Here is a 26786-nt window from a genome sequence, read left to right on the forward strand (position 1 = left end):
GGAATGCTCATCAAACACTTATTTGGAACATCCCACAGGTGAACAGGCAAATTGGGAACAGGTGGGTGCCATGATTGGGTATAAAAGTAGATTCCATGAAATGCTCAGTCATTCACAAACAAGGATGGGGCGAAGGTCACCACTTTGTCAACAAATGCGTGAGCAAATTGTTGAGCAGTTTAAGAAAAACCTTTCTCAACCAGCTATTGCAAGGAATTTAGGGATTTCACCATCTACGGTCCGTAATATTATCAGAGGGTTCAGAGAATCTGGAGAAATCACTGCACGTAAGCAGCTAAGCCCGTGACCTTCAATCCTTCAGGCTGTACTGCATCAACAAGCGACATCAGTGTGTAAAGGATATCACCACATGGGCTCAGGAACACTTCAGAAACCCACTGTCAGTAACTAGAGTGAGTCGCTACATCTGTAAGTGCAAGTTAAAACTCTCCTATGCAAGGCGAAAACCGTTTATCAACAACACCCAGAAACGCCGTCGGCTTCGCTGGGCCTGAGCTCATCTAAGATGGACTGATACAAAGTGTAAACGTGTTCTGTGGTCTGACGAGTCCACATTTCAAATTGTTTTTGGAAACTGTGGACGTTGTGTCCTCCGGACCAAAGAGGAAAAGAACCATCCGGATTGTTATAGGCGCAAAGTTGAAAAGCCAGCATCTGTGATGGTATGGGGGTGTATTAGTGCCCAAGACATGGGTAACTTACACATCTGTGAAGGCACCATTAATGCTGAAAGGTACATACAGGTTTTGGAGCAACATATGTTGCCATCCAAGCAACGTTACCATGGACGCCCCTGCTTATTTCAGCAAGACAATGCCAAGCCACGTGTTACATCAACATGGCTTCATAGTAAAAGAGTGCGGATACTAGACTGGCCTGCCTGTAGTCCAGACTTGTCTCCCATTGAAAATGTGTGGTGCATTATGAAGCCTAAAATACCACAACGGAGACCCCCGGACTGTTGAACAACTTAAGCTGTACATCAAGCAAGAATGGGAAAGAATTCCACCTGAGAAGCTTAAAAAATGTGTCTCCTCAGTTCCCAAACGTTTACTGAGTGTTGTTAAAAGGAAAGGCCATGTAACACAGTGGTGAACATGCCCTTTCCCAACTGCTTTGGCACGTGTTGCAGCCATGAAATTCTAAGTTAATTATTATTTGCAAAAAAAATAAATAAGTTTATGAGTTTGAACAACAAATATCTTGTCTTTGTAGTGCATTCAATTGAATATGGGTTGAAAAGGATTTGCAAATCATTGTATTCCGTTTATATTTACATCTAACACAATTTCCCAACTCATATGGAAACGGGGTTTGTATTAAATATGTTTCCTTTTAACCTACACCAACTTTTTATTAGCTGTTGCCAGTTTCTGGCATATAAGGTAGATTTGTTTGGATTGGTAATATATTATTCCAGGTCATAGGTGCCATATGATTTTACTGTTGTTTATGTTCTCTTGTTGTTGTTCTTACTCACCACAGCCCAGTGAGGATGGTGTTCTCAGCCAGCACCACGGTGTAGTACGCCACCATCCTGTGCCGAGTTTGGCCCTCCTTTACGTTAAACCAGCAGAAGATGTAGACAATGCCCACCACCATGTTGAAGAGCACCTCTTCCCACTTGGACATGCAGAAGTCGGTGCCCCCGTGCACCACCCAGAAGGCCATGGCGGACCAATGAACCACCACGAAGATGCCAAAGTAGATGTGGAAGAGCGAGGCGAACAGGGCCAGCGAGAGGACGCGCGAGGAGATGGTGAAGAGGCGCCAGAAGAGATGCAGCAGGGCCCCGCGGTAGCTCATGCTGCGCTGGTCATCACGCGAGTCTCGCAATAGTTTGTGGTAGGAGGCCAAGACCCAGGCGAGAGACAGGAGGGAGGCGAGGGAGGAGATGCCTGCAGGGAGGGAGAGAGACAAGGATCACGCTTCATTTCCTCACAGTTAATCCATTGCAGCAAAGTTTGGAGACACTTCATCGTGAGTGGGCACACATTTAGGTTGAGTCAGTTTAGAGCAGGGGTCACCAACGCGATGCCCGCGGGCACCAGGTAGCCCGTAAGGACCAGATGAGTAGCCCGCTGGCCTGTTCTAAAAATAGCTCAAATAGCAGCACTTACCAGTGAGCTGCCTCTATTTTTTAAATGTTATTTATTTACTAGCAAGCTGGTCTCGCTTTGCTCGACATTTTTAATTCCAAGAGAGACAAAACTCAAATAGAATTTGAAAATCCAAGAAAATATTTTAAAGACTTGGTCTTCACTTGTTTAAATAAATTCATTATTTTTTAACTTTGCTTCTTATAACTTTCAGAAAGACAATTTTAGAGAAAAAATACAACCTTAAAAATGATTTTAGGATTTTTAAACATATATACCTTTTTACCTTTTAGATTCCTTCCTCTTCTTTCCTGACAATTTAAATCAATGTTCAAGTAAATTTATTTTTTTATTGTAAAGAATAATAAATACACTTTAATTTAATTCTTCATTTTAGCTTCTGTTTTTTCGACGAAGAATATTTGTGAAATATTTCTTCAAACTAAAAATATTCTGGCAAATCTAGAAAATCTGTAGAATCAAATTCAAATCTTATTTCAAAGTCTTTTGAATTTCTTTTAAAATTTTTGTTCTGGAAAATCTAGAAGAAATAATGATTTGTCTTTGTTAGAAATATAGCTTGGTCCAATTTGTTATATATTCTAACAAAGTGCAGATTGGATTTTAACCTATTTAAAACATGTCATCAAAATTCTAAAATTAATCTTAATCAGGAAAAATTACTAATGATGTTCCATAAATTATTTTTTTAATTTTTTCAAAAAGATTCGAATTAGCTAGTTTTTCTCTTCTTTTTTTCTGGTTGAATTTTGAATTTTAAAGAGTCGAAATTGAAGATAAACTATGTTTCAAAATGTAATTGTCATTTTTTTTGTGTTTTCTCCTCCTTTAAACCATTCAATTAAGTGTAAATATAATCAATTATTAATAATAACATAGAGTTAAAGGTAAATTGAGTAAATTGGCTATTTCTGGCAATTTATTTAAGTGTGTATCAAACTGGTAGCCCTTCGCATTAATCAGTACCCAAGAAGTAGCTCTTGGTTTCAAAAAGGTTGGTGACCCCTGGTTTAGAGGGTCTTGGGAAGCAATGTCTAAATCTTAGGCCGTGTTCAAACTGTGGATCAATTCGGATTTGTTTGCCCAGTGACCTGCATGGGATTTTTTCATGTCAAAGTGCAATTCTGAAATGTTCAAATCCGACCACGGCCTCTTTTGTATGTGGATAGAAATCAGATATCTATAGAATGTGACTGAACGCTCCGGTCTTGTTCATTCCATAACCAATACGCCATCAAGTAGCGATAAGCGTCATAATTCTTCACCAAAATAGACTGCTTCAAAATAAATAGTTGACAAATGAGCAGAAAACAGGCAAAAATAATGTTTTAGGAACTCCAACAATGTTCCACCACTCCTGCCTCTGACGCTCTTCGGAGCAGACGTAGAAATGCCCCACAAACTGTGAGAGCCAAAATGCTTGCCCTCTTCCTTCCCAATCTTCTACGTGCAGTGATTGCATTCAGAAAACGTTGACTTTGATTGCACAAAATCCTTGAAATTGTGACAAATGTGCCAGGACTGAGGCCTACGTAGGACGGCATGATGTCTTGTCTGCTTACGGCTCAGATTGCGTTCACATTAGACATTGCATTTTTTATGTAAAGTGAACTATTACATAAAAAGATCGGATTTGACAAAAAAAATCTGAATTGGACATCCTACCCTGCAGTGTGAACGTAGCCTTAAAGATGGAACAGTTTTTTAAGAGTTGAATAGTTTGGTTGACCTGACACAGTTTGTTTGAATCATGTTTTTTTTTGAGGTGTCCAAACTACGGTCCGCGGTCCAAGTGCAGCCTCTCAGCTTCTTCAATTTGGCACGCGACACGTAATGCGTTCAATAAATCATCGCACAGCGGAGTGCTTTCAAATTAATCTTAAATATCAGGCGGTTTCCGAATGCTTCCTGATTTGCTGTCATCTTGTGGACAATGTGAGTAAATCAGATCAATGACCCTTGAAAGTACTTTGCAATTATAGCACTGCATTTAGTTATGTGACACAATGCAAACAACCTTCGCTAGTCATGGTGCAAAAAAAAAAATGCTACTCACATAAAGGTCACAACACAACACACAACCTGCTCACTGAACTTTGTGGATATTATGAAAAACGTCCAAACGCCATAAAATGTTTTAAAATGACACCCATTGGAAAAATGTAAAACACTCTTTCCATAGAGAATATACATTTAATGATAGTTAATGTTAGTAGCCAAACTTTGCCAAATCGCTATCATTCGCTGGCGTAGTTTACATGTCCAAGGCTGGAAGAGAGCAGTAGATAATGCTAACAACACTTTGGAAAGTTAGCGCCCTGTAGGCATGGGCGTAAAGGTTCAAACAGCCACTTTATTTACCTCACTTTGGTAAACTCACGCTGGTACGTCTTATTTCCTGGAGAAGCAGCGAGCGTGCTAATCGCTAGCTAGCTTAGATGATGACACGAATACAAAACAAATGTACGTCTTTCTCCATTGCAAACGTCATACAACAATATAAACTTGCAAAAACACAGCCCATTACTACTACAAAACCTTTCTTGCTAAATGTATTTCCATTTTGACGTACTGCATGCAACTGCATATCTTTTAAGTTGTAATATTTTCTAATAATGCAACAAATATTATACTGTCATACATTACAAAAAAAAAATTTGTGAGGAAAAAAACCTAAACATTTGCTTGACTTATGGTTTCAAAGCAAGTTATCCATCAAATTGTACGCTCTAAAAATGACTACATTTTACAATAAAGTTTTCACAGTACTGTACATTACTGTAAGTAGAAAAACAGTACCACTGTTTCATGGTACAATTCCTTGCAACTCCTTTTTTTTTCCATAAAAAAACTGTGGTACAGTTTTTCCATTTACCATAGTATTCAATAAAAAGAAAAATTGTAGATTTTACAGTAAAAAACAAAAACAAAAACCGGCAGTTCATTTGTTGAATTTTACCACAAAAAAACAGTAGTACTTTTTTCCATTTACAGTAACATGTGTAACAAACACAATACATTTTAGGGTAAAATTCTGGCGACTGAGCAAAATCTACAGATTTTTACAGTGTACATATAAAAAAAATCCAAAAATCAAATGCATAGGCAATTGTGTAGTAATATCCTCATTTTGCTTTAAACATTTATATTCATGTTATTCACTGTTAAAATTGGCCCTGTGAGGGCAGCCATACCTTAATGAAAACAAGTTTGACACCCCTGCTTTACAAATTAAAACGGAAGAAGATAAACATATTTATAGACTCAAATAACAATAATATGGCACATAAGAACCCAGAAGATTGTTTTTTTTTTCAGCCAAAGAAAGTATATTGTGTGTTTTTAATTGATAAAAATATAAAACTTGGTTATAAAAATTAAATGTGTGTATACATTTAGACACACACTGTATGTCAATGCGTGGACTATGGGATGGTTTGTTTTCCCGGAATGCAAAGGAAAGTTGGAGCGGGCAAGGCGTGAAGGTAAGGACATATTTATTTAAACACTAACAAAAGGAACAAACGAAAAGCGCGCACAAGGGCGGAAGTACAAACTTGGCTAATGAAAACAAAAGACTATCACAAAGGCAAAAACTATGAACATGAAAAAAACGAAAACACTTACTGTGACAAGTAACGAGCATGGAAAAGAGCAGCATGGATCATCAGCATAAATAACAAGGGTGTGTAGAGAGTGAATGTGATGTCGCCAGGCTGACTGCCTGGCAACTACAGGCTTAAATAGTGGTGACGTGATTAACAACAGGTGCGTGAGTCCAAATGAAACAGGTGCGTGACATGAGGACAGGTGAAAACTAATGGGTTGTCATGGAAACAAAACAGGGAGTGAAAAAACAGGAACTGACAAAATCCAAAAACTAAACAGAACATAGCCAAACTAAACATGATCACCAAGACATGACACTGTACACCTATGCTTCACCATAACAATGTAAAAGGTTAAAATAGTCTGCATCATTTTCTCTTTCCCCCTCTTATTCAGGAATTCTATACATTTATATATGGTTGCATATGAAGTGGTTGTAATGTTGATAATACAGGTAATTCAAATCAATTTTGTTATTTCTCTCAGTATTTTTAATGTTCCATTTGTAGTGCAATAATGTTCAACGTCATTAATGTATTGGTACTATCTACTTCACAATTTCTTCTTTCTAATTTTTGTTATCATATTTGTATATGTCGTATTTGCTGATGTAGTTCTGTTATTGTTGTTGTTTTCTCCCTCTGTCTTATCCCCGCATTTTCCCCCTCTGTGTTCTTTTTTTTTTTTTTTTTTTTACTTCCGCACCAAACAGTAAATAAATGCATCTAATAAAGTCAAATACAAATAGGGAAGCAGGAAGTAAGGGCATCTGCACAGCAGATATGGGCATCTATATCAACAATATGATATGCGTGAGTGGCCCAACAGATCAAGAAAACAATAACAACAAAAACAGAGCATACAGCTATTACTGTATGCATCCACCCCCAATACTAGTCATGTATTTACATAAAGCAAGTAGCACACAGGCGCTACATTTTGAATGATTTAGAACAGGGGTCGGCAACCTTTACCACTCAAAGAGCCATTTTGGCAAGTTTCACAAATTAAAGAAAGTAATGGGAGCCACAAAAATTTTTTTAAATGAAAAACACTGCATACAAAGCTTAAATGCTTTGTGCTATGTTAACCAGGGGTCTCCGACACACGCACCGGCACGCACTTTAATGTGGAAATTTGATGTTAGTGCAGACCGCGAGTTTTGAATGAATGGCGCTTGATAGCGTCATACTTGCCAACCTTCTCATTTTTCCCGGGAGACTCCCGAAAATCAGAGCGTGATGACACTGCATTTGGCGCCCTCTGCAGCCTGCCCTAACAGTGTACCTGCTCGACCACACGTAGAATGCAATTTCAGCTTGCTCACGTAAGTGACAGCAAGGCGTACTAACTCAGCAGCCACACATCTTACACTGACGGTACCAATACCCAGAATCCCATGCAGCCCTAACTCTTCCGCTCAACCAACGCACGGAGAGGGGGTGGGGGGTTGATGTGTGGGGGGATTTGGTGGTAGCGGGGGTGTATAATGTAGACCGGAAGAGTTAGGGCTGCATGGGATTCTGGGTAATGGTTGTGTTGTGTTTATGTTGTGTTACAGTGGGATGTTCTCCAGAAATGTGTTTTTCATTCTTTTTTGGTGTGGGTTCACATTGTGGCGCATATTTGTAACGTAACAATGTTAAAGTTGTTTGATACGGCTACCGTCAGTGTAAACTGTGTGGCTGATGAGTAAGTATGCTTTGCTGTCTCCTGTGTGTGCAAGTAATAACAACATGCAACATGTGGCTGGACTGGCACGCTGTAAGTAAATGTTATAGAGGACAATTACTGCAGTGCAATTAGGGCACGCCCTTTATTTAGTAATTAGAGTGTAAATAGGATTATTTTTTTCCCTGGGAGTAATCTATGAAAGACACTGAGATCCATAAATCTCCTGGGAAAATCGGGGGGGTCGGCATGTATGTAGCTGAGCCGCATCAGAGTGGTCAAGGAGCCGCATGCGGCTCCGGAGCCGCGGGTTGCCGACCCCTGATTTAGAAAGAGCGTGCAGAAAGCAAGCACATCCGCCGTATCTGTGCTCCCCTGAACACGACACACACTTCAAATCCAACAAGCAGCTGCATCGTCGGCCAAATGAGCGAGTACAAAGCGCCCAAACTGCTAATCAGCATGAGAAAAACTGCTGTTTTGTGTGCACCCGCGCAGACACGCCGGGCGGTCCACCTACACTGCAGCGTCTCGGCGCGGTTCTCCTGGATCATGATGCACAGCTGCAGGACCAGCTGAGGTGCCGACTCCAGGAAGGTCTCCAGCAGCCGGAGCATGTTGACGTCGGCATACTCGAACATCATGGCCCAGTACCAGCGGCGCTGGTGCTCCTTTTGGCGACGTGACATGATGCCCAGGTACAGTGTTCTGATGTACCTGCACGGGTCACAAGGAATACACATCGTTCATGAGATTATACTTGCACTTCGAAAAGATAAAACAATGTTTTAATTCAGTTGGAATTCAACATGTTTATTATTGTGTGAATGCTTAGGCACATGCAATTCTACACAAAAAAAATAATCTATTCTTTGTCATTCCGCTGCAAAGGTTTGACGAAGGCCACAGCCCAGTTTTCATCCGATCAGAAATTAAAAAAAATATACACCCCAGATTACCCAGAATTCCCAGGTTTCCGGGACATTTTTCTCATTGAAATTGAATGGGGCTTTCCTCGAACTAGCACCATTCCCACATTTCTCAACCATCAACACTCCACTCACCTTGGATAAATATAAATAACATCCTACAATTTGATTTTGATATAATTTTCTTGATAGATTGAAAATTAACACCAATGAGTTGACTGATGAACATTATCACATAATTTGTTCAGAAAGTATAAATTACGACAAATAAAGATAGAATACTATTAACCGCAACATGTAAGTGTAAAAAAAACCCCAACAACATTACGATTTGTAAATTTTCAGAATGTGCTTGTTCTATTTTTAAACAAAGAAAACAATCTGAAGTTGTCTTTATTTTTAAGTTATCGTGCCGTGATTTTACCAGTCCGGCCCACTTGGGAGTAGATCTAAAATGAGTTTAACGCCCCTGGTCTACATCATGACCTTAAACTGGAGAAATATTCGATAAAAACTATGCAGTGTTTATAATGTAATGTAATGATAATATATAATAGTAACGCAAGTAACTATTTAAAAGGATATACACTTGTATTTATCATTACTGTAGATATGTTTACCGTTGTACTGTAATTGGAAGGTAAATAACTCATCCTCAATAAATAAAAAATAAAATATAAAATGGGCTCATTTCTGAAAGAAAAAATGTAACCTACATAGATATTGAATATCTTAAAGTGTATTTTTTTTCACAGTTGGAAAAATTAGGTCTGACGTTGTCTTTTTGTTTATCGCCATCACATAAGCATTATCGCTTATTCGTCTGTGATTATGGGCTCATATTGCCCATCCGATTGAGGCTGGAATATTCCCAAAACGGAACATTTGGCTTCGTAATCTGATGTTTTTACGACTAATTTGTGTTAGTTTACGGAACTTCTTACTGGCGAGTCGCGAGGCTCTCTGTTCTGTGAGTGTGTGTTGGCGGCGTCCGCCAAAGATTGTTAATGACTGAAAAGAGGGGTCACTCTGTTCAGTTAATTCAACGTTCAACATCTTATTGACTGCCTGCACGACATCAAAGCCTGGCTTTCAGCTAACTTCCTGAGTCTAAATGAAGACAAAACAGAAGTTATGTTGTTCGGTCCAAGTCGCTCTCCCTCCCCCAACGTTGACCTCGGCACTCTGACCCCGTATCTCAGTGACTGTGTCACAAACCTGGGGGTAAAGTTCGACTCAAATTTTAAATTCGAAAAACAAATCAGCAGCGTCGTTCAAAAAAGCTTTTATCAATTACGCCAAATAGCGAAAGTGAAACCGCTTCTATCAGGACATGATCTCGAGAAATTAATCCACTCCTTTATCTCGACTCGTCTTGACTACGGCAATGCCCTGTATGTAGGCATTAGCCAGGCCTCCCTCGCCCTCCTGCAGCTCGTGCAGAACTCTGCTGCTCGTCTGCTAACAGAGACCCGCAGACGTGAGCACATCACCCCTATATTAGCGTCCCTTCACTGGCTCCCTGTGCGTTACCGAATCGATTTTAAACTCCTTTTATTTGTTTTTAAATGTCTAAACAACCTCGCGCCAAAATATCTCTCCGACCTCCTTCAGCCTTACTGCCCCACCCGATCCCTAAGATCAGCCGATCAGCTGCTACTGACGGTCCCAGACACAAGGCTGAAGCTTAGAGGTGACAGAGCTTTCGCCGCTGCTGCTCCCAAGCTCTGGAACGATCTACCTCTTAGTGTTAGACAAGCCTCCTCTCTTCCTGTTTTTAAATCTCTCTTAAAAACATACTTTTATTCCATGGCTTTTAACACTGAGTGATATCCATCCTGCAATGGCGCCCCATAATACACCTGCTGTGAACCTGTTTTTATGTTTTTATGTTTTATTTATTTATTTTTTATCGTGTTCTGTTTGTGTTGTGTTGTGTTTGCTCGGTTCTCGTATTATCTTTTAACCTGCCCATTGTACAGCACTTTGGCTACCCCTGTGGTAAATTTTAAATGTGCTTTATAAATAAAGTTGATTTGATTTGATTTGATTTGAATTCCACTGTTGAACAAAGGCGTTGCACAAAGTGAGACATCTTTTTTCCTGTTTGAAGCGAGAGACAAACAAACGTGACGCTCAACCATTCTGATTGGCGAACGTGGCTGTCACTCAAATGCCGGTGACGGCTGAGGGAAAAAAAACACCTTAGCCTGTAATTCAAAGGAATCTGTCTTAGGCCCTGTTTACATTAAGCCGGATAACTCCTTAAAGGAATAATTATTTAGCCTAACCATCGTGTCAGCTACACTAAATCATCGTTTAAGGTGCCCCTCCTTGGATAATTTTTTACAAGGGTAAGTGCGCAGTGTATTTCTTGAATATCCGGCTCTTAGCTTTGTATGGACTCATCGATCATTTACAAAGTGAGTTCGGAGAGGAAGTGACGCGAGAAAGACCGCGCCCCACACAGGAAGTGACGTCGGAATGAACGCGCCACAGCCAGCTTCATAACAACCTGTTTCCACTCGGAGGTAAACACTAGAAAGATGGAGGCGAGTCATCCAGACATGCCCGTGTTTTCCCTTCCTCTACATGTACAGACGCTTGTGGAAATCACACATGAATACCTTAAGACAGGGGTGTCAAACATACGGCCCGCGGGCCGGAACCGGCCCCCAAGGAGGTTCGATCAGGCCCGCAGGATAATTTGAAAGTGGAAAAAATGCATAAAAGACATGGAATTAATATTTTAAATTCGCTGCAATTCATGGATTATCCGCTAAGGGGCGCACTCTTTCCATCAGAGTAGAAGACAAGCCGCATCACTGAGACAGACTGAAAACAGCAGACGGTATCAATGCGCCATCTGCTGCTTGTTGCGACGTTGTTAATACCTTGGTCTCTACCTCTCCGCTACACCCTCATTAGCCAAAATGTCGTTATCCAAACGGAGAAAAGTAGATAAGGAGTGTAGAATTTTCAAAGAAAAATGGACCACGTCCTATTTATTTACAGAGATGCACGGAAAACCTTTGTGCTTGGTGTGTTTGCAACAAGTTTCGGTATTGAAGGAATATAATATTCGACGCCACTACGAGACTTATCACAGCGAAAAATATGACGGCTTGCAAGGACAACTGAGAAGAGATAAGATTAACGAATTGCTGGCGGGTCTGAGGAAACAGCAGTCAACTTTCATCCAGAGCCGAGAAGTCAGTGAAGCAGCGGTAAAAGCCAGCTACCTAATGCGGACATGAAACGGTACAAAGACAAAATTGCAGGACTACTGCGGGAGTTTGAGAAACGTTTTCAGGTATTTTGTGAACTTGAGACAGAATTTTCAGTTTTTCGCTCACCTTTCACAGTTAAAGCTTCTGATCTGCCGATCGAAATTCAGCTGGAGATAATTGATTTGCAGTGTGATGCAGATTTGAAGGGCAAATTTGCCTCTGTAGGTCTGGACAGATTTTATCAGTATCTACTACCAGGGTACCCCAAATTAACAGCCCTGGCTGCTAAAATTTTGTGCATGTTTGGGACAACCTACCTTTGTGAACACATTTTCTCAGTGATGAATATCAATAAAACAAAAATGCGTTCAAGGCTCACAAACAAGCACTTAAATGACATTCTGAAAGTGACAGCTAGTCAGGACATGACACCTGGTGTTGATGCACTTGTACAGGCCAAAAGATGCCAAGTTTCAGGAACAAATACAACTCCAGACTAGACTAACACCTTTAAAATGCTGCCTTAGATACTGTTTGCATTGAAAGAATACAGCTCTGTGAAGATGAATCCTTACTGTGGTGATTTAAAAAATGTGCACTTTAATGTTAGTCAGCAGCTTCAAAACAAAAGTTGTGTGATGGAATTCTACTGTTCATACAACTCCATAAATTTTCAGTATAAATTGTATGTGTATGTATGTTTCATGTATGAAGTTTACAGATTTACAGGACAGGCGAACACTTTCTTCATTACACATTTAAAATCACTCTCCTTAGTTTGTAAGGTGTACGCAGGGATTACAATTAGATTTTATATGCGTAAGTGTAAGTGGTTTAAAAATTCCTTTCTTTAAAAGTCTCATTTAATCTTAAAGTGCATTACTATATTTTTCAGTACCAATTAAAGTTTTGTGCCTTTGTACAATCAGTAGGATCAGTTGCAATGCATATTTGTGAATGATAAAAGTAAATTGCACATTTGTCTAAGGAAATATGAGGTGTTTCATGAAATGTTTTGTAAAAGGATAGTTCATTAAATTTCAATATTTTCCTAATGTTCTTGTGCTTCTTTACACCAAAACAAAGGAAAGACATGATATTTTGGTTATTTATAGCAGAGTATGGTATAATTTTAATGGTCCGGCCCACTTGACATCTCCCTAGGCCGTATGTGGCCCACGATGCGAAATGAGTTTGACACCCCTGCCTTAAGAGAAAGCGATTGCAGCTATTTGGGATACAACACTTCTCAGATAGCAAGAGAAGTTTCCAATGTCCAGGTCAGTTGTGATTCTACTTACTGAAAAACTTTGTCCATTTGTCGAAGGAGGGACAACGAGGATGTGATAAAAAAAAGGTAGCGTGTGCTTTGTATTACCTAGCCGACGAGGGAAGACTACGGAAAACATTGAATGCATTTGGACTGGCAAAGCAGACTGTACCAGTTATTGTCCGCCATGTATGTCGTGGACTCAACATCTAGGTCCAGAGTATATAAAGTCACCAAAAACAAAAGAGTGAGGAGTGTCCTGACCAGATATCTAGATCCCTACATTGATTGATGTAAAATGTTCTTTATCACATTGTTTACTTTCACCTGTCCATTAAAGATTTGATTAATTTATAATGGCTCAGGTGTCTCCAATGGGCTCACCACTCATGGGAGGGGCCATAGAGGTCGGGTGCATTGTGAGCTGGGCGGCGGCCGAAGGCAGGGCACTTGGCGGTCCGATCCTCGGCTACATAAGCTAGCTCTTGGGACGTGGAACGTCACCTCGCTGGGGGGGAAGGAGCCTGAGCTTGTGCGCGAGGTAGAGAAGTTCCGGCTGGATATAGTCGGACTCACCTCGACGCACAGCAAGGGCTCTGGAACCAGTTCTCTCGAGAGGGGCTGGACTCTCTTCCACACTGGCGTTGCACGCAGTGAGAGGCGACGAGCTGGGGTAGCAATTCTTGTTGCCCCCCGGCTCAGAGCCTGCACGTTGGAGTTCAACCCGGTGGACGAGAGGGTAGCCTCTCTCCGCCTTTGGGTGGGGGGACGGGTCCTGACTGTTGTTTGTGCTTACGCACCAAACGGCAGTTCAGAGTACCCACTCTTTTTGGATACACTCGAGGGAGTACTGGAGAGTGCTCCCCCGGGTGATTCCCTTGTCCTACTGGGTGACTTCAACGCTCATGTTGGCAACGACAGTGAAACCTGGAGAGGTGTGATTGGGAAGAATGGCCGCCCGGATCTGAACCCGAGTGGTGTTTTGTTATTGGACTTTTGTGCTCGTCACAGATTGTCCATAACGAACACCATGTTCAAGCATAAGGGTGTCCATATGTGCACTTGGCACCAGGACACCCTAGGCCGCAGTTCCATGATCGACTTTGTAGTTGTGTCATCGGATTTGCGGCCTCATGTTTTGGACACTCGGGTGAAGAGAGGGGCGTAGCTTTCTACCGATCACCACCTGGTGGTGAGTTGGCTGCGATGGTGGGGGAGGATGCCGGACAGACCTGGCAGGCCCAAACGCATTGTGAGGGTCTGCTGGGAACGTCTGGCAGAGTCTCCTGTCAGAGAGAGTTTCAATTCCCACCTCCGGAAGAACTTTGAACATGTCACGAGGGAGGTGCTGGACATTGAGTCCGAGTGGACCATGTTCCGCACCTCTATTGTCGAGGCGGCTGATTGGAGCTGTGGCCGCAAGGTAGTTGGTGCCTGTCGTGGCGGTAATTCTAGAACCCGTTGGTGGACACCGGCGGTGAGGGATGCCGTCAAGCTGAAGGAGTCCTATCGGGTTCTTTTGGCTCATGGGACTCCTGAGGCAGCGGACAGGTACCGACAGGCCAAGAGGTGTGCGGCTTCAGCGGTCGCGGAGGCAAAAACTCGGACATGGGAGGAGTTCGGCGAGGCCATGGAAAACGACTTCCGGACGGCTTCGAAGCGATTTTGGACCACCATCCGCCGCCTCAGGAAGGGGAAGCAGTGCACTGTCAACACCGTGTATGGTGCGGATGGTGTTCTGCTGACCTCGACTGCGGATGTTGTGGATCGGTGGAGGGAATACTTCGAAGACCTCCTCAATCCCACCGACACGTCTTCCTATGAGGAAGCAGTGCCTGGGGAATCTGTGGTGGGCTCTTCTATTTCTGGGGCTGAGGTTGCTGAGGTAGTTAAAAAGCTCCTCGGTGGCAAGGCCCCGGGGGTGGATGAGATCCGCCCGGAGTTCCTTAAGGCTCTGGATGCTGTGGGGCTGTCTTGGTTGACAAGACTCTGCAGCATCGCGTGGACATCGGGGGCGGTACCTCTGGATTGGCAGACCGGGGTGGTGGTTCCTCTCTTTAAGAAGGGGAACCAGAGGATGTGTTCCAACTATCGTGGGATCACACTCCTCAGCCTTCCCGGTAAGGTCTATTCGGGTGTACTAGAGAGGAGGCTACGCCGGATAGTCGAACCTCGGATTCAGGAGGAACAGTGTGGTTTTCGTTCTGGTCGTGGAACTGTGGACCAGCTTTATACTCTCGGCAGGGTCCTTGAGGGTGCATGGGAGTTTGCCCAACCAGTCTACATGTGCTTTGTGGACTTGGAGAAGGCATTTGACCGTGTCCCTCGGGAGGTCCTGTGGGGAGTGCTCAGAGAGTATGGGGTATCGGACTGTCTGATTGTGGCTGTCCGCTCCCTGTACGATCAGTGTCAGAACTTGGTCCGCATTTCCGGCAGTAAGTCGGACACGTTTCCAGTGAGGGTTGGACTCCGCCAAGGCTGCCCTTTGTCACCGATTCTGTTCATAACTTTTATGGACAGAATTTCTAGGCGCAGTCAAGGCGTTGAGGGGATCCGGTTTGGTGGCTGCAGGATTAGGTCTCTGCTTTTTGCAGATGATGTGGTCCTGATGGCTTCATCTGGCCAGGATCTTCAGCTCTCACTGGATCGGTTCGCAGCCGAGTGTGAAGCGACTGGGATGAGAATCAGCACCTCCAAGTCCGAGTCCATGGTTCTTGCCCGGAAAAGGGTGGAGTGCCATCTCCGGGTTGGGGAGGAGACCCTGCCCCAAGTGGAGGAGTTCAAGTATCTAGGAGTCTTGTTCACGAGTGAGGGAAAAGTGGATTGTGAGATCGACAGGCGAATCGGTGCGGCGTCTTCAGTAATGCGGACGCTGTATAGGTCCGTTGTGGTGAAGAAGGAGCTGAGCCGGAAGGCAAAGCTCTCAATTTACCGGTCGATCTACGTTCCCATCCTCACCTATGGTCATGAGCTTTGGGTCATGACCGAAAGGACAAGATCACGGGTACAGGCGGCCGAAATGAGTTTCCTCCGCCGGGTGGCAGAGCTCTCCCTTAGAGATAGGGTGAGAAGCTCTGCCATGCGGGGGGAGCTCAAAGTAAAGCCGCTGTTCCTCCACATCGAGAGGAGCCAGATGAGGTGGTTCGGGCATCTGGTCAGGATACCACCCGAACGCCTCCCTCGGGAGGTGTTTAGGGCACGTCCAACCGGTAGGAGGCCATAAAATAATGAAGCCACTGAAATGAGCAAACAAATGAAGATCCTTCAAGAAGACAACAACATGCTGAGGAATATCATAGATTAAATGGATCAGGACAAACGAATGAATGATATCATCGTGACAGGGCACCGAATTAAACCAAGATCCTATGCGAAAGCTGTGAATAATGAAGGTGAACCTGATGAAATGGATATGGTCTCAGCAGAACAGCAAGTGGTCAACTTTCTGCAATCAAAGGAAATTGAAATTGACATTAATACCATCGAAACATGCATCCCATTGAACGGAAGAAACAACAACGCCACTCCAGTCGTGCTTGTGAAACTCGTAAACAGAAAATCTAAAATGGCACTGCTGAGACAGGGAAAGAAGCTGAAGGGAACAAATGTGTACATGAATGAGCATCTCGCAAAACGTAATGCTGGAATCGCCAAGAAAGCACGCAACTTGAGAAAGGAGGGAAAAATCCAGGGAACTTGGAGTGCCAACTGTAAAATCTACATCAAGCTGAATGGAGGTCCAGAAGCAAGAATTATTGTTGTCCATGACATCAAGGACCTGGACAATTTTTAAAGTTGAAACAGCTTCCACAACAACGATGATAATGGACTCTGACAGAAAACAAACACCCAGCATCGACACTAATATGTTCCAAGGGACGACTAAACAAGAGGACCTACATTCAGGATTGCATCCACCTACACTTATAGAGATTATTGAAACCACATCAAAGATTGTTGAACAAGAAAATACGGAACTAAAAAATTTCTGCAACAATGATCACAAAAACCAGGATTTGGAAAATGATATAGATCCAGATACAAATTTTTTCTCCCACATCAGTAATAATTGTTTTTATTATACAGATGATCAATATAATAGCAACATTACATGTGATAACAAATTGTCAATTATTTATTTTAATAGCAGAAGCTTGTATGCAAATTACAACAACATTAAGAACTTTTTGGAACACATCAACGAACCCTTAAAAGTGATTGCTGTCACAGAAACATGGATTGATGATAAAAAAGGAATAGATTTTGATCTGGAAGGATATGAACTTAACTACATCAACAGAACCAACAAAAATGGAGGAGGAGTAGCTGTGTACGTGATGAAGAACCTGAACTACAAAGTGGTAAAAAACATGTCATTTGCTGTAGATAATATCTTAGAATGTATAACCATTGAAATATGTCAGGAAAAAAGCAAAAACATTTTCATTAGTTGTATATATAGATCACCTAAGTCAAATATAGAAACATTTGAAGAATGGATCAAAGCAACTTACATGGACAATGGTCAAAGAATAATGTTCTTATGTGGTGACTTTAATATTGACTTATTGAACCCCAACAAGCAAAAGTCTATTGATGACTTCATTGATACAATGTACAGCATCAGTCTATATCCTAAAATCACAAAGCCAAGCAGAATCACAGCACACTGTGCCACGCTTATTGATAATATTTTTACCAATTATTTTGATAATAACACTACAAGTGGTCTACTTATAACCGACGTTAGTGATCATCTGCCAGTTTTTACAATATATGATGGAAACTACAAGAAGAACATGGAAGACAAAATGACATTTCGAAGACTGTGCACAGAGAAGAGGATGATTGCCTTCAAAATTGAGCTACAAAAGCAAGATTGGGACAATGTGTACAATGAAAAAGAGGTTGATGAAGCATATGAACATTTCTTATACAAGTTCAAAATACTTTATGACAAACATTGTCCATGGATACAACTCAGTAACAAGCAGAGAAAGAATAATCAACCATGGATGACAAAAGGATTAAAAAATGCTTGTAAGAAGAAGAATACACTATATAGGAAATTTATAGCACAAAAAACTACAGAGGCAGAAATTAAGTACAAAAAGTATAAAAACAAGTTAACAGACATAATACGATCATGTAGAAAAGAATATTACAGTGAATTATTGGATAGGAACAAAAATAACATGAGAGCAACATGGGGCATCCTTAATAGCATTATCAAAAATGGCACAAAGAGGGACTACCCCTAATACTTCTTAGACGGAAATAAAAAAAAGACAACATAAAGGAAGTAGTTGAAAGCTTCAATAATTATTTTGTAAATATTGGACCAAAATTGGAAGAAAGGATTCCAGACCTAGTTTCAATCGAGGACTATAATGATACCATAGAGCGAAATCCCAACTCCATGTTCCTCAGTAATGTGACACAGGAGGAAATAGTTACAATCGTGAAAAAATTTAAATCTAAGACTTCAACTGATTGTAACGGAATTGATATGGAAATGATAAAAAAGGTTATAGAAGAGATCTCAGGACCATTAATGTATATTAGTAACATATCATTTCAAACAGGTACTTTTCCAAACAAAATGAAAATAGCTAAAGTTGCACCAATTTATAAGACTGGAGACAAACATCAATTTATAAATTATAGACCTGTTTCTTTACTTCCACAATTTTCTAAAATCATTGAAAAACTGTTCAATAACAGATTAGAGAGTTTCATAAATAAAAATAGAATACTCGAAGAGAACCAATATGGATACAGAGCTAATGTTTCAACTTCAATGGCTTTAATTGAAATTACAGAAGAAATTACCAATGCAATAGATAGTAAAAAATGTGCAGCAGCAGTGTTCATGGATCTAACTAAAGCATTTGACACGATTAATCACAATATTTTAATCAAAAAACTAGAACGATATGGCATCAGAGGGTTAGTCTTAAACTGGATAAGAAGTTATCTAACGAACAGGAAACAATACATGAAGCTAGGCGAACACACGTCTACAACGCTAAATATATCCTGTAGTGTACCTCAGGGATCAATACTAGGACCTAAATTATTCAATCTCTATATAAATGACATTTGTAAAGTTACAAAAGATTTAAAGTTAGTACTATTTGCGGATGATACAACAGCGTTTTGTTCAGGAGAGAACACACAGGAGTTAATACAAATAATAACAGAAGAAATTAACAAACTAAAAAGATGGTTTGACAAAAACAGACTATCGTTGAATCTCAGTAAAACTAAAATAATGCTATTTGGTAACAGTAGAAGAGAAAGTCAAACACAAATACAAATAGACGGAAAAGAAATTGAAAGAGTAAATGTAACCAAATTTCTAGGTATAATGATTGATGATAAATTGAACTGGAAATCTCACGTAAAAAATATACAACATAAAGTAGCAAGAAACACGTCAATAATATATAAAGCAAAACATGTTCTAGACAAAAAATCACTTCATATTCTCTACTGCTCACTAGTGTTACCATATCTGAGTTACTGTGTAGAAATATGGGGAAATAACTACAAAAGTACACTTCATTCATTAACGGTGTTACAAAAAAGATCAGTTATAATAATACATAATGTTGGATATAGAGAACATACAAATCCTTTATTTATTGAATCAAAGATACTGAAATTCCACGACATAGTGAATTTGCAAACAGCTAAAATTATGCACAAAGCAAACTATAACCTGCTACCCAAGAATATACAACAATTCTTCTCAAAAAAAGAGGAGAAATATAATCTTAGAAAAATGTAATTTAAAACATTTGTACGCACGTACAACACTTAAGACCTTCAGTATATCAGTATGTGGAATTAAATTATGGAATGGATTAAGCAAAGCAATCAAACAATGTACTAATATGATACACTTCAAGAAACTCTTCAAACTTAAAGTGTTTACAAAGTACAAAGAAGAAGAACCATGATAAACATTCTGAATTTATTTAATTCATCCATTCTTTCACTCTCAAAATAATCTTACTTATCTCATCATATGAAATGTAACTTACTTCGCCAATTATTATTTATTTATTTATTTTCATTGTGATTACTTATGGAGTACATTGTGAATAAATTGAGAACAGGAAGTGAACAAAAAAGTTTAGCAACTGTTATGTAAAAGAAAAGGGGTAGGATTAAATAAGCTCTGCTTCTTCCTACTCCTTTTCGAACATGTTGAAAAGAGAAACTGGAAATTGTGATGTATCATGTTGTATGCTTGCATGTTCGAAATAAACTCAAACTCAAACTCAAACTCAAACTCTCCTTCTGATCTTGTGAACAAACAAGCAAGCAAATGAAAGATGCTCCGTTTTTGTTGTTGTTGTTGTTGATACACCGCAGCAGCTCATGTGGGGTTGAATGTAGGCAAAGATTTCAATTAAAAAGCCCCCTAGGCACTGAATAAGTGTGTGTGTGTGTGTATGTGTGTGTGTGTGTGTGCGTGTGCACATAGTTAATGATATTCCGCGTGTGCACAGGCATCAGCGCATGCTTTTACAGAATGCCTGGTGCTGCGTGTTGCCATTAGAGTCATGTGCGTTTTAGAAAGTAGCAATTCCAGCCACATAGCATGAATAATACAGCACACACACACACGCCCTAATGCAAGCTCTTCCAACAGCAGGGAGTGAGGAAGTTTGGATCACAATATGCTTTGACCTTGACTCCATAACTATAATAAACAAAACAAAAAAACAGCATTTTGATTAGAAATGGTTGTAAAGCCAGTAATATTTAGGTTTAAAGCAGGAGTGCACACACTTTTGTGGGGGCCGTTTTGGAATTGCTCACCATCAAAACCAGCACAATGTACATATATAGAGTTGTTTTTCCAAAGAACAGAACATTTTCTTGTGAATGCTGACGAGCCAAAGCCGGACTGCAATGCTAACTGTTAGCATCAAGTAACAAAAAATTAGCAAACGTAGCTAAAAAAGCTAACAGTACTATGCTAACATGTTAACAATAGCATGCTTACAGTTAGCATTAGTAAAATACCAAAATATATGACACTGAGGTGTATACCTGCGAAATTAGCAGAAAAAACTAGCATGCCTATTTGGGCTGCGAAACTTTGGGTGTCCCACGATTCGATTCAATATCGATTCTTGGGGTCACGAATCGATTATAAATCAATTTTTACGATTCAACGCGATTCTCGATTCAAAAACGATATTTTTCCGATTCAAAATGATTCTCTATTCATTCAATACATAGGATTTCAGCAGGATCTACCCCAGTCTGCTGACATGCAAGCAGAGTAGTAGATTTTTGTAAAAAGCTTTTATAATTGTAAAGCAGTGGTCCCCAACCTTTTTGTAGCTGTCAACGCTTGAAAATTTGTACCAGTGACCGGGGGTTGGGGGGAGGGGGGGGGATTTTTTTTTTTTTTTTTTTAATTTTCATAAAGAAATACAATTATGTGTGCTTACAGACTGTATCCCTGCAGACTGTATTGATCTATATTGATATATAATGTATATATTGTGTTTTTTATGTTGATTTAATAAAACAAATTAAAATTTTTATTTATTTATTTTTTTTTTTAATTCAATTTCTTGTGCGGCCCGGTACCAATCGGTCCGCGGACCGGTACCGGTCCACGACTGTATATATCGGTATCGGTTGATATCGGAATCACTAATTAAGAGTTGGACAATATCGGAATATCGGATATCGGCAAAAAAGCCATTATCGGACATCTCTAATTATATTACTTTCATTTAATTTCACGTAAAAAAAACAAAACACTCATTATTAAGGTGACTTTTACTTTATTTTGTAGTAGTAGCGACTCCCTTGTTCATTTACGGAATTCGGTGAACTTCCTTTGTTTTCACTTTATCGACCTGCGCATGCAAGTGACGTCGAGGCCGCATTGGAGCCACATTGGCGCCACATTGGAGCCACATTGGGGCCTGTGCGCATTCACACTAGAGTCTGTTAAAGATCACATTTTACTTGTAGTGTAAACAGTCAGCAAAAAAAAAAAAATCTGATTAAATTTGTTTTTTATTAAAAATCACACATTTGGGCATCTATGGCCTGCAGTGTAAACATAGTCCTAAAGGTATGATCATGTGACCCTGACAGCTGCTTGCGCTGGATAATTGCAAACAATACAGAGTGGATCCTATATACACCAACCCTCCCCCATCACTCTTTTTTCTTCCACCCCCCACCACCCTTTTTTTTTTTCTGGTGTTGTGTGCAAGCAACCTTTTCCCACATCTTCCCCTCCCTTCCCATGTCCTTCAACCTACATCCCATCATCACCTCCATCCTCTCTCCTGCACCCACTTCTTGTGCCTCTGCTCTCTCTTCCCAGTGCTCCTCCATCCTCTCCATCTTCGCAATCCATCTCAATCAGTTCCCCCTCCCCCTATGTCCCTTACACTTTCCCCAGGTAGGAGGGTCCATTGCGAAGGACGTGTGTGTGTGTGTGTGTGTGTGTGTGTGTGTGTGTGTGTGTGTGTGTGTGTGTGTGTGTGCTTGTGTGTGTGTGTGTGCATTGGAGGCTGGTTGATTTAACCCTACAACTGAAGGAGTTTTCTCAGAGAGCAAAGAATAAGGCAAAAGGGAATGAGACACATATATTTTTTTCACGCACCCATTGGGAGAGCGGTGTGAAATGCGTGCCGTTACGGATTTTAAGTTATTCTAAAATACATTTTCTGACTCGTCAAAATCTCCCCAAACTAGTCCCATATCGTTTGTGATTCAAAATGTTTTTTGTCTAATTATTATAGTTTTTATGTTACTACCGTTTTGTGATTCATAACCAGCCGCCGCCCCCAACCTGTCAAAAGCTGATTTATAACCAGCCCCTCCCACACCTTGCTAAAACCTCCCCAATCTTCTCCCAGTTGTACAAACACTTCTCATCTAACTATTATAGTGTGTATGTTATGGGGATGGTTATGAATCATAACATGTTATCCATCCAGCCATCCATCCATTTTCTACCGCTTGTCGCGGGGGGTGCTGGAGCCTATCTCAGCTACAATCGGGCGGAAGGCGGGGTGCACCCTGGACAAGTCGCCACCTCATCGCAGGGCCAACACAGATAGACAGACAACATTCACACTCACATTCACACACTAGGGCCAATTTAGTGTTGCCAATCAACCTATCCCCAGATGCATGTCTGTGGAGGTGGGAGGAAGCCGAAGTACCCGGAGGGAACCCACGCAGTCACAGGGAGAACATGCAAACTCCACACAAAAAGAGCCCGAGTCCGGGATTGAACCCAGGACTACACAGGACCTTCGTATTGTGAGGCACATGCACTAACCCCTGTTCTACCGTGCTGCCCCCTAACATGTTAATAACATAAAAAAACATAATAGTTAGCACAAACGATTGGGACAAGTTTTGGGTCGATTTTGACAAGATTACGGGGCTAGTTATGAATATTAACGTCATAAAAACCATAAAACGTGAATTACATAAAAACATTAAGAGTTTTTAGACTAGTTAAAATACTTTTGCAGCACAAAATATAACACAAACTAATAGGCCAAGTTTAGGGGGATTTTGACAATGTTATGGTTATGAATCATTAAATGTTAACATAAAAACTATAAAAGTATACAAATATTGCAGCACAAATGTACCACAAACGAGTGGGACAATGGTTGGTTATGAATGATAGCATGTTAATAACATTAAAAACATAATAGTTATCACAAACAATTGGGACAAATTTGGGTCGATTTTGACATTGTTAGTGGGCAAGTTATGAATAATAACGTCATAAAAACCATGAAACGTGAATTACACAACAACTATAATAGTTAGACAAAAGACTTTTGCAGCACAAACCAGCAGAAATATAACACAAACAAATAGGACACGTTTAGGGGGATTTTGACAAGGTGGTGGTAATGGGGGGGCTGGTTATGAATCATAAAATGTTAATAATATAAAAACTGTAATAGTTAGTCAAAGAAAATACAGCACAAATGTACCACAAACGAATGGGACAATAGTTGGTTATGAATAATAGCATGTTAATAACATAAAAAACATAATAGTTGGCACAAACTTAGCACAAACAATTGGGACAAGTCTGAGTTGATTTTGACATGGTTAGTGGGCTAGTTATGAATGATAACATCATAAAAACCATAAAACGTGAATAACAAAAACTGTAATAGTTAGACATAATAATATAATAAACACCATAAAACGTGGATAACATAACAACTGTAATAGTTAGACAAAAGTCTTTTGCAGCACAAACCAGCAGAAATATAACACACATAAATAGGCCAAGTTTAGGGGGATGTTGACAAGGTGGTGGTGCTGGTTATGAATCATAAAATGTTAACATAAAGACTATAATAGTTAGTCAAAGAAAATACAGCACAAATGTACCACAAACAAATGGGACAATAGTTTGTTATGAATAATAGCATGTTAATAACATAATAAACATAATAGTTGGCACAAACTTAGCACAAACAATTGGGACAAGTCTGAGTTGATTTTGACATAGTTAGTGGGCTAGTTATGAATGATAACATCATAAAAACCATAAAACGTGAATAACAAAAACTGTAATAGTTACACAAAATACTTTTGCAGCACAAACCAGCAGAAATAGGGGGGTCTGGTCATGAATCATAACATGTTCATAACATAAAAGCTATCGTAGTCGAAAAAAATTACAGCACAAATGTACCACAAACAAATGGGACAATAGTTAGTTATGAATAGTAGCATGTTAACAACATAAAAAACATAAAACATTAATAACATAAAAACTATAATAGTCAGCACAAACTTAGCACAAACGATTGGGACAAGTTGAGTGGGATTTTGATAAGGGGGGGCTGGTTATGAATCATAAAATGTTACTAACATAAAAACTATAACAGTTAGTCAAAAAAATTGCAGCGCAAATGTACTACAAACGAAGTTGGTTGGTTATGAATCATAACATGTTAATAACATAATAGTTAGCACAAACCAGCACAAATGATTGGGTCAAGTTCAAGGTGATTTTGAAAAGGTTAGTGGACTAGTTATGAATAATAATATCATAAACACCATAAAACGTGGATAACATAACAACTGTAATAGTTAGACAAAAGTCTTTTGCAGCACAAACCAGCAGAAATATAACACACATAAATAGGCCAAGTTTAGGGGGATGTTGACAAGGTGGTGGTGCTGGTTATGAATCATAAAATGTTAACATAAAGACTATAATAGTTAGTCAAAGAAAATACAGCACAAATGTACCACAAACAAATGGGACAATAGTTTGTTATGAATAGTAGCATGTTAATAACATAAAAAAACATAATAGTTGGCACAAATGTAGCACAAACGATTGGGACAAGTCTGAGTTGATTTTGACATTGTTAGTAGGCTAATTATGAATAATAACGTCATAAAAACCATAAAATGTGAACAACATAAAAACTATAATAGTTAGACAAAAGACTTTTGCAGCACAAACCAGCAGAAATATAACAAACGGTTAGGACCCGTTTAGGGGGATTTTGACAAGGTGGGCGGGGTGGTGGTGTGGAGGGGGCGGGGGGTGTTATGAATCATAAAATGTTAATAACATAAAAACTATAATAGTCGAAAAAACAACAGTGAATTACAGTATGTTATTAACATAAAAAAAACATAAACGTTAATAAAATAAAAACTATAATAGTCAGCACAAACGATTGGGACAAGTTTAGGGTGATTTTGACAAGGTGGGGGGGGGGCTGGTTATGAATCATAAGATGCTACTAACATAAAAGTTATATTACTTAGCACAAATAATTGGGTCAAGTTTGGGGTGATTTTGACATGGTTAGTGGTCTAGTTATGAATAATAAATAAACCATAAAACGTGAACAACATAAAAACTATAGTAGTTAGACAAAAGACTTTTGCAGCACAAACCAGCAGAAATATAACACAAATGAATAGGACGAGTTTAGGGGGATTTTGACAAGGGGGGGCAGTTTATGAATCATAAAATGTTAATAACATAAAAACTATCATAGTCGAAAAAAATTACAGCACAAATGTACCACAAACGAATAGTGGGACAATAGTTAGTTATGAATAGTAGCATGTTAATAACATAAAAAACATAAAAGGTTAATAACATAAAAACTATAATAGTCAGCACAAACGATTGGGACCTGCAGTTTAGGGGGATTTTGACAAGGTGGGGCGGCTGGTTATGAATCATAAAATGTTACTCACATAAAAAAAATAACAGTTAGTCCAAAAAATTGCAGCACAACTGTACCACAAACAAAGTTGGTTGGTTATGAATCATAACGTAATAATAACACAAAAGTTATGATAGTTAGCACAAACCAGCACAAATGATTGGGTCGATTTTGACATGGTTAGTGGGCTTGTTATGAATAATAATCTCATAAAAACCATAAAACATAAATAACATAAAAACTATTATTTGTTCGACACAAACAATTCTGCTGCACAAACGATTGGGGCAAGTTTGAGGAGACTTGGACACGGTTGGAGGTGATGAATCATAACATTTTGATTATATATAAGCTATAATATTAAGTCAAAATAATTTTGCAGCACAAACAAATATGACACGTTTTGGGGAGATTTTGACAAGGTGTGTGTGTGTGTGGGGGGGGGGGGGGCAACTTCACACAGGTCATTGCGAGAGAGAGCCCTGACACTGTTTTGTCTCCACATATCACACATGCTGACTTTCAGCACACCCACCCACACACATTACCATGAATCCACAACTGTGGATCAGTAATGGTAACATTCAAAGAACCTAACGTGATGTATGAACTCCAATAGGCTTCGCTACACATGTAAAATCAGTGAAGCATGATGGCTGAACACTCCTCTCAGCTTCATCTACATTTTGCTTGTGCCATTTAGC

General features: G+C 39.9%; 2 protein-coding genes across 2 annotated transcripts in view; one reads left to right on the forward strand and one right to left on the reverse strand.

Annotated features, from left to right (window-relative positions):
• enpp4 (ectonucleotide pyrophosphatase/phosphodiesterase 4) overlaps window positions 1-26786 on the forward strand; it is a 681324-nt gene that overhangs the window by 58950 nt on the left and 595588 nt on the right. The window lies entirely within an intron of this gene.
• LOC133657690 (XK-related protein 6-like) overlaps window positions 1-26786 on the reverse strand; it is a 37229-nt gene that overhangs the window by 6210 nt on the left and 4233 nt on the right. Inside the window, exons 2-3 of the mRNA XM_062059309.1 lie at window positions 7942-8138; window positions 1502-1919 (exon numbers count right to left, since the gene is read on the reverse strand). Coding sequence (XP_061915293.1) covers window positions 1502-1919; window positions 7942-8138 — 615 coding nt within the window. The remainder of the gene's footprint in view (window positions 1-1501; window positions 1920-7941; window positions 8139-26786) is intronic.

Source organism: Entelurus aequoreus, linkage group LG01 (genome assembly GCF_033978785.1).
Source record: "Entelurus aequoreus isolate RoL-2023_Sb linkage group LG01, RoL_Eaeq_v1.1, whole genome shotgun sequence".
NCBI lineage: Eukaryota > Metazoa > Chordata > Actinopteri > Syngnathiformes > Syngnathidae > Entelurus > Entelurus aequoreus.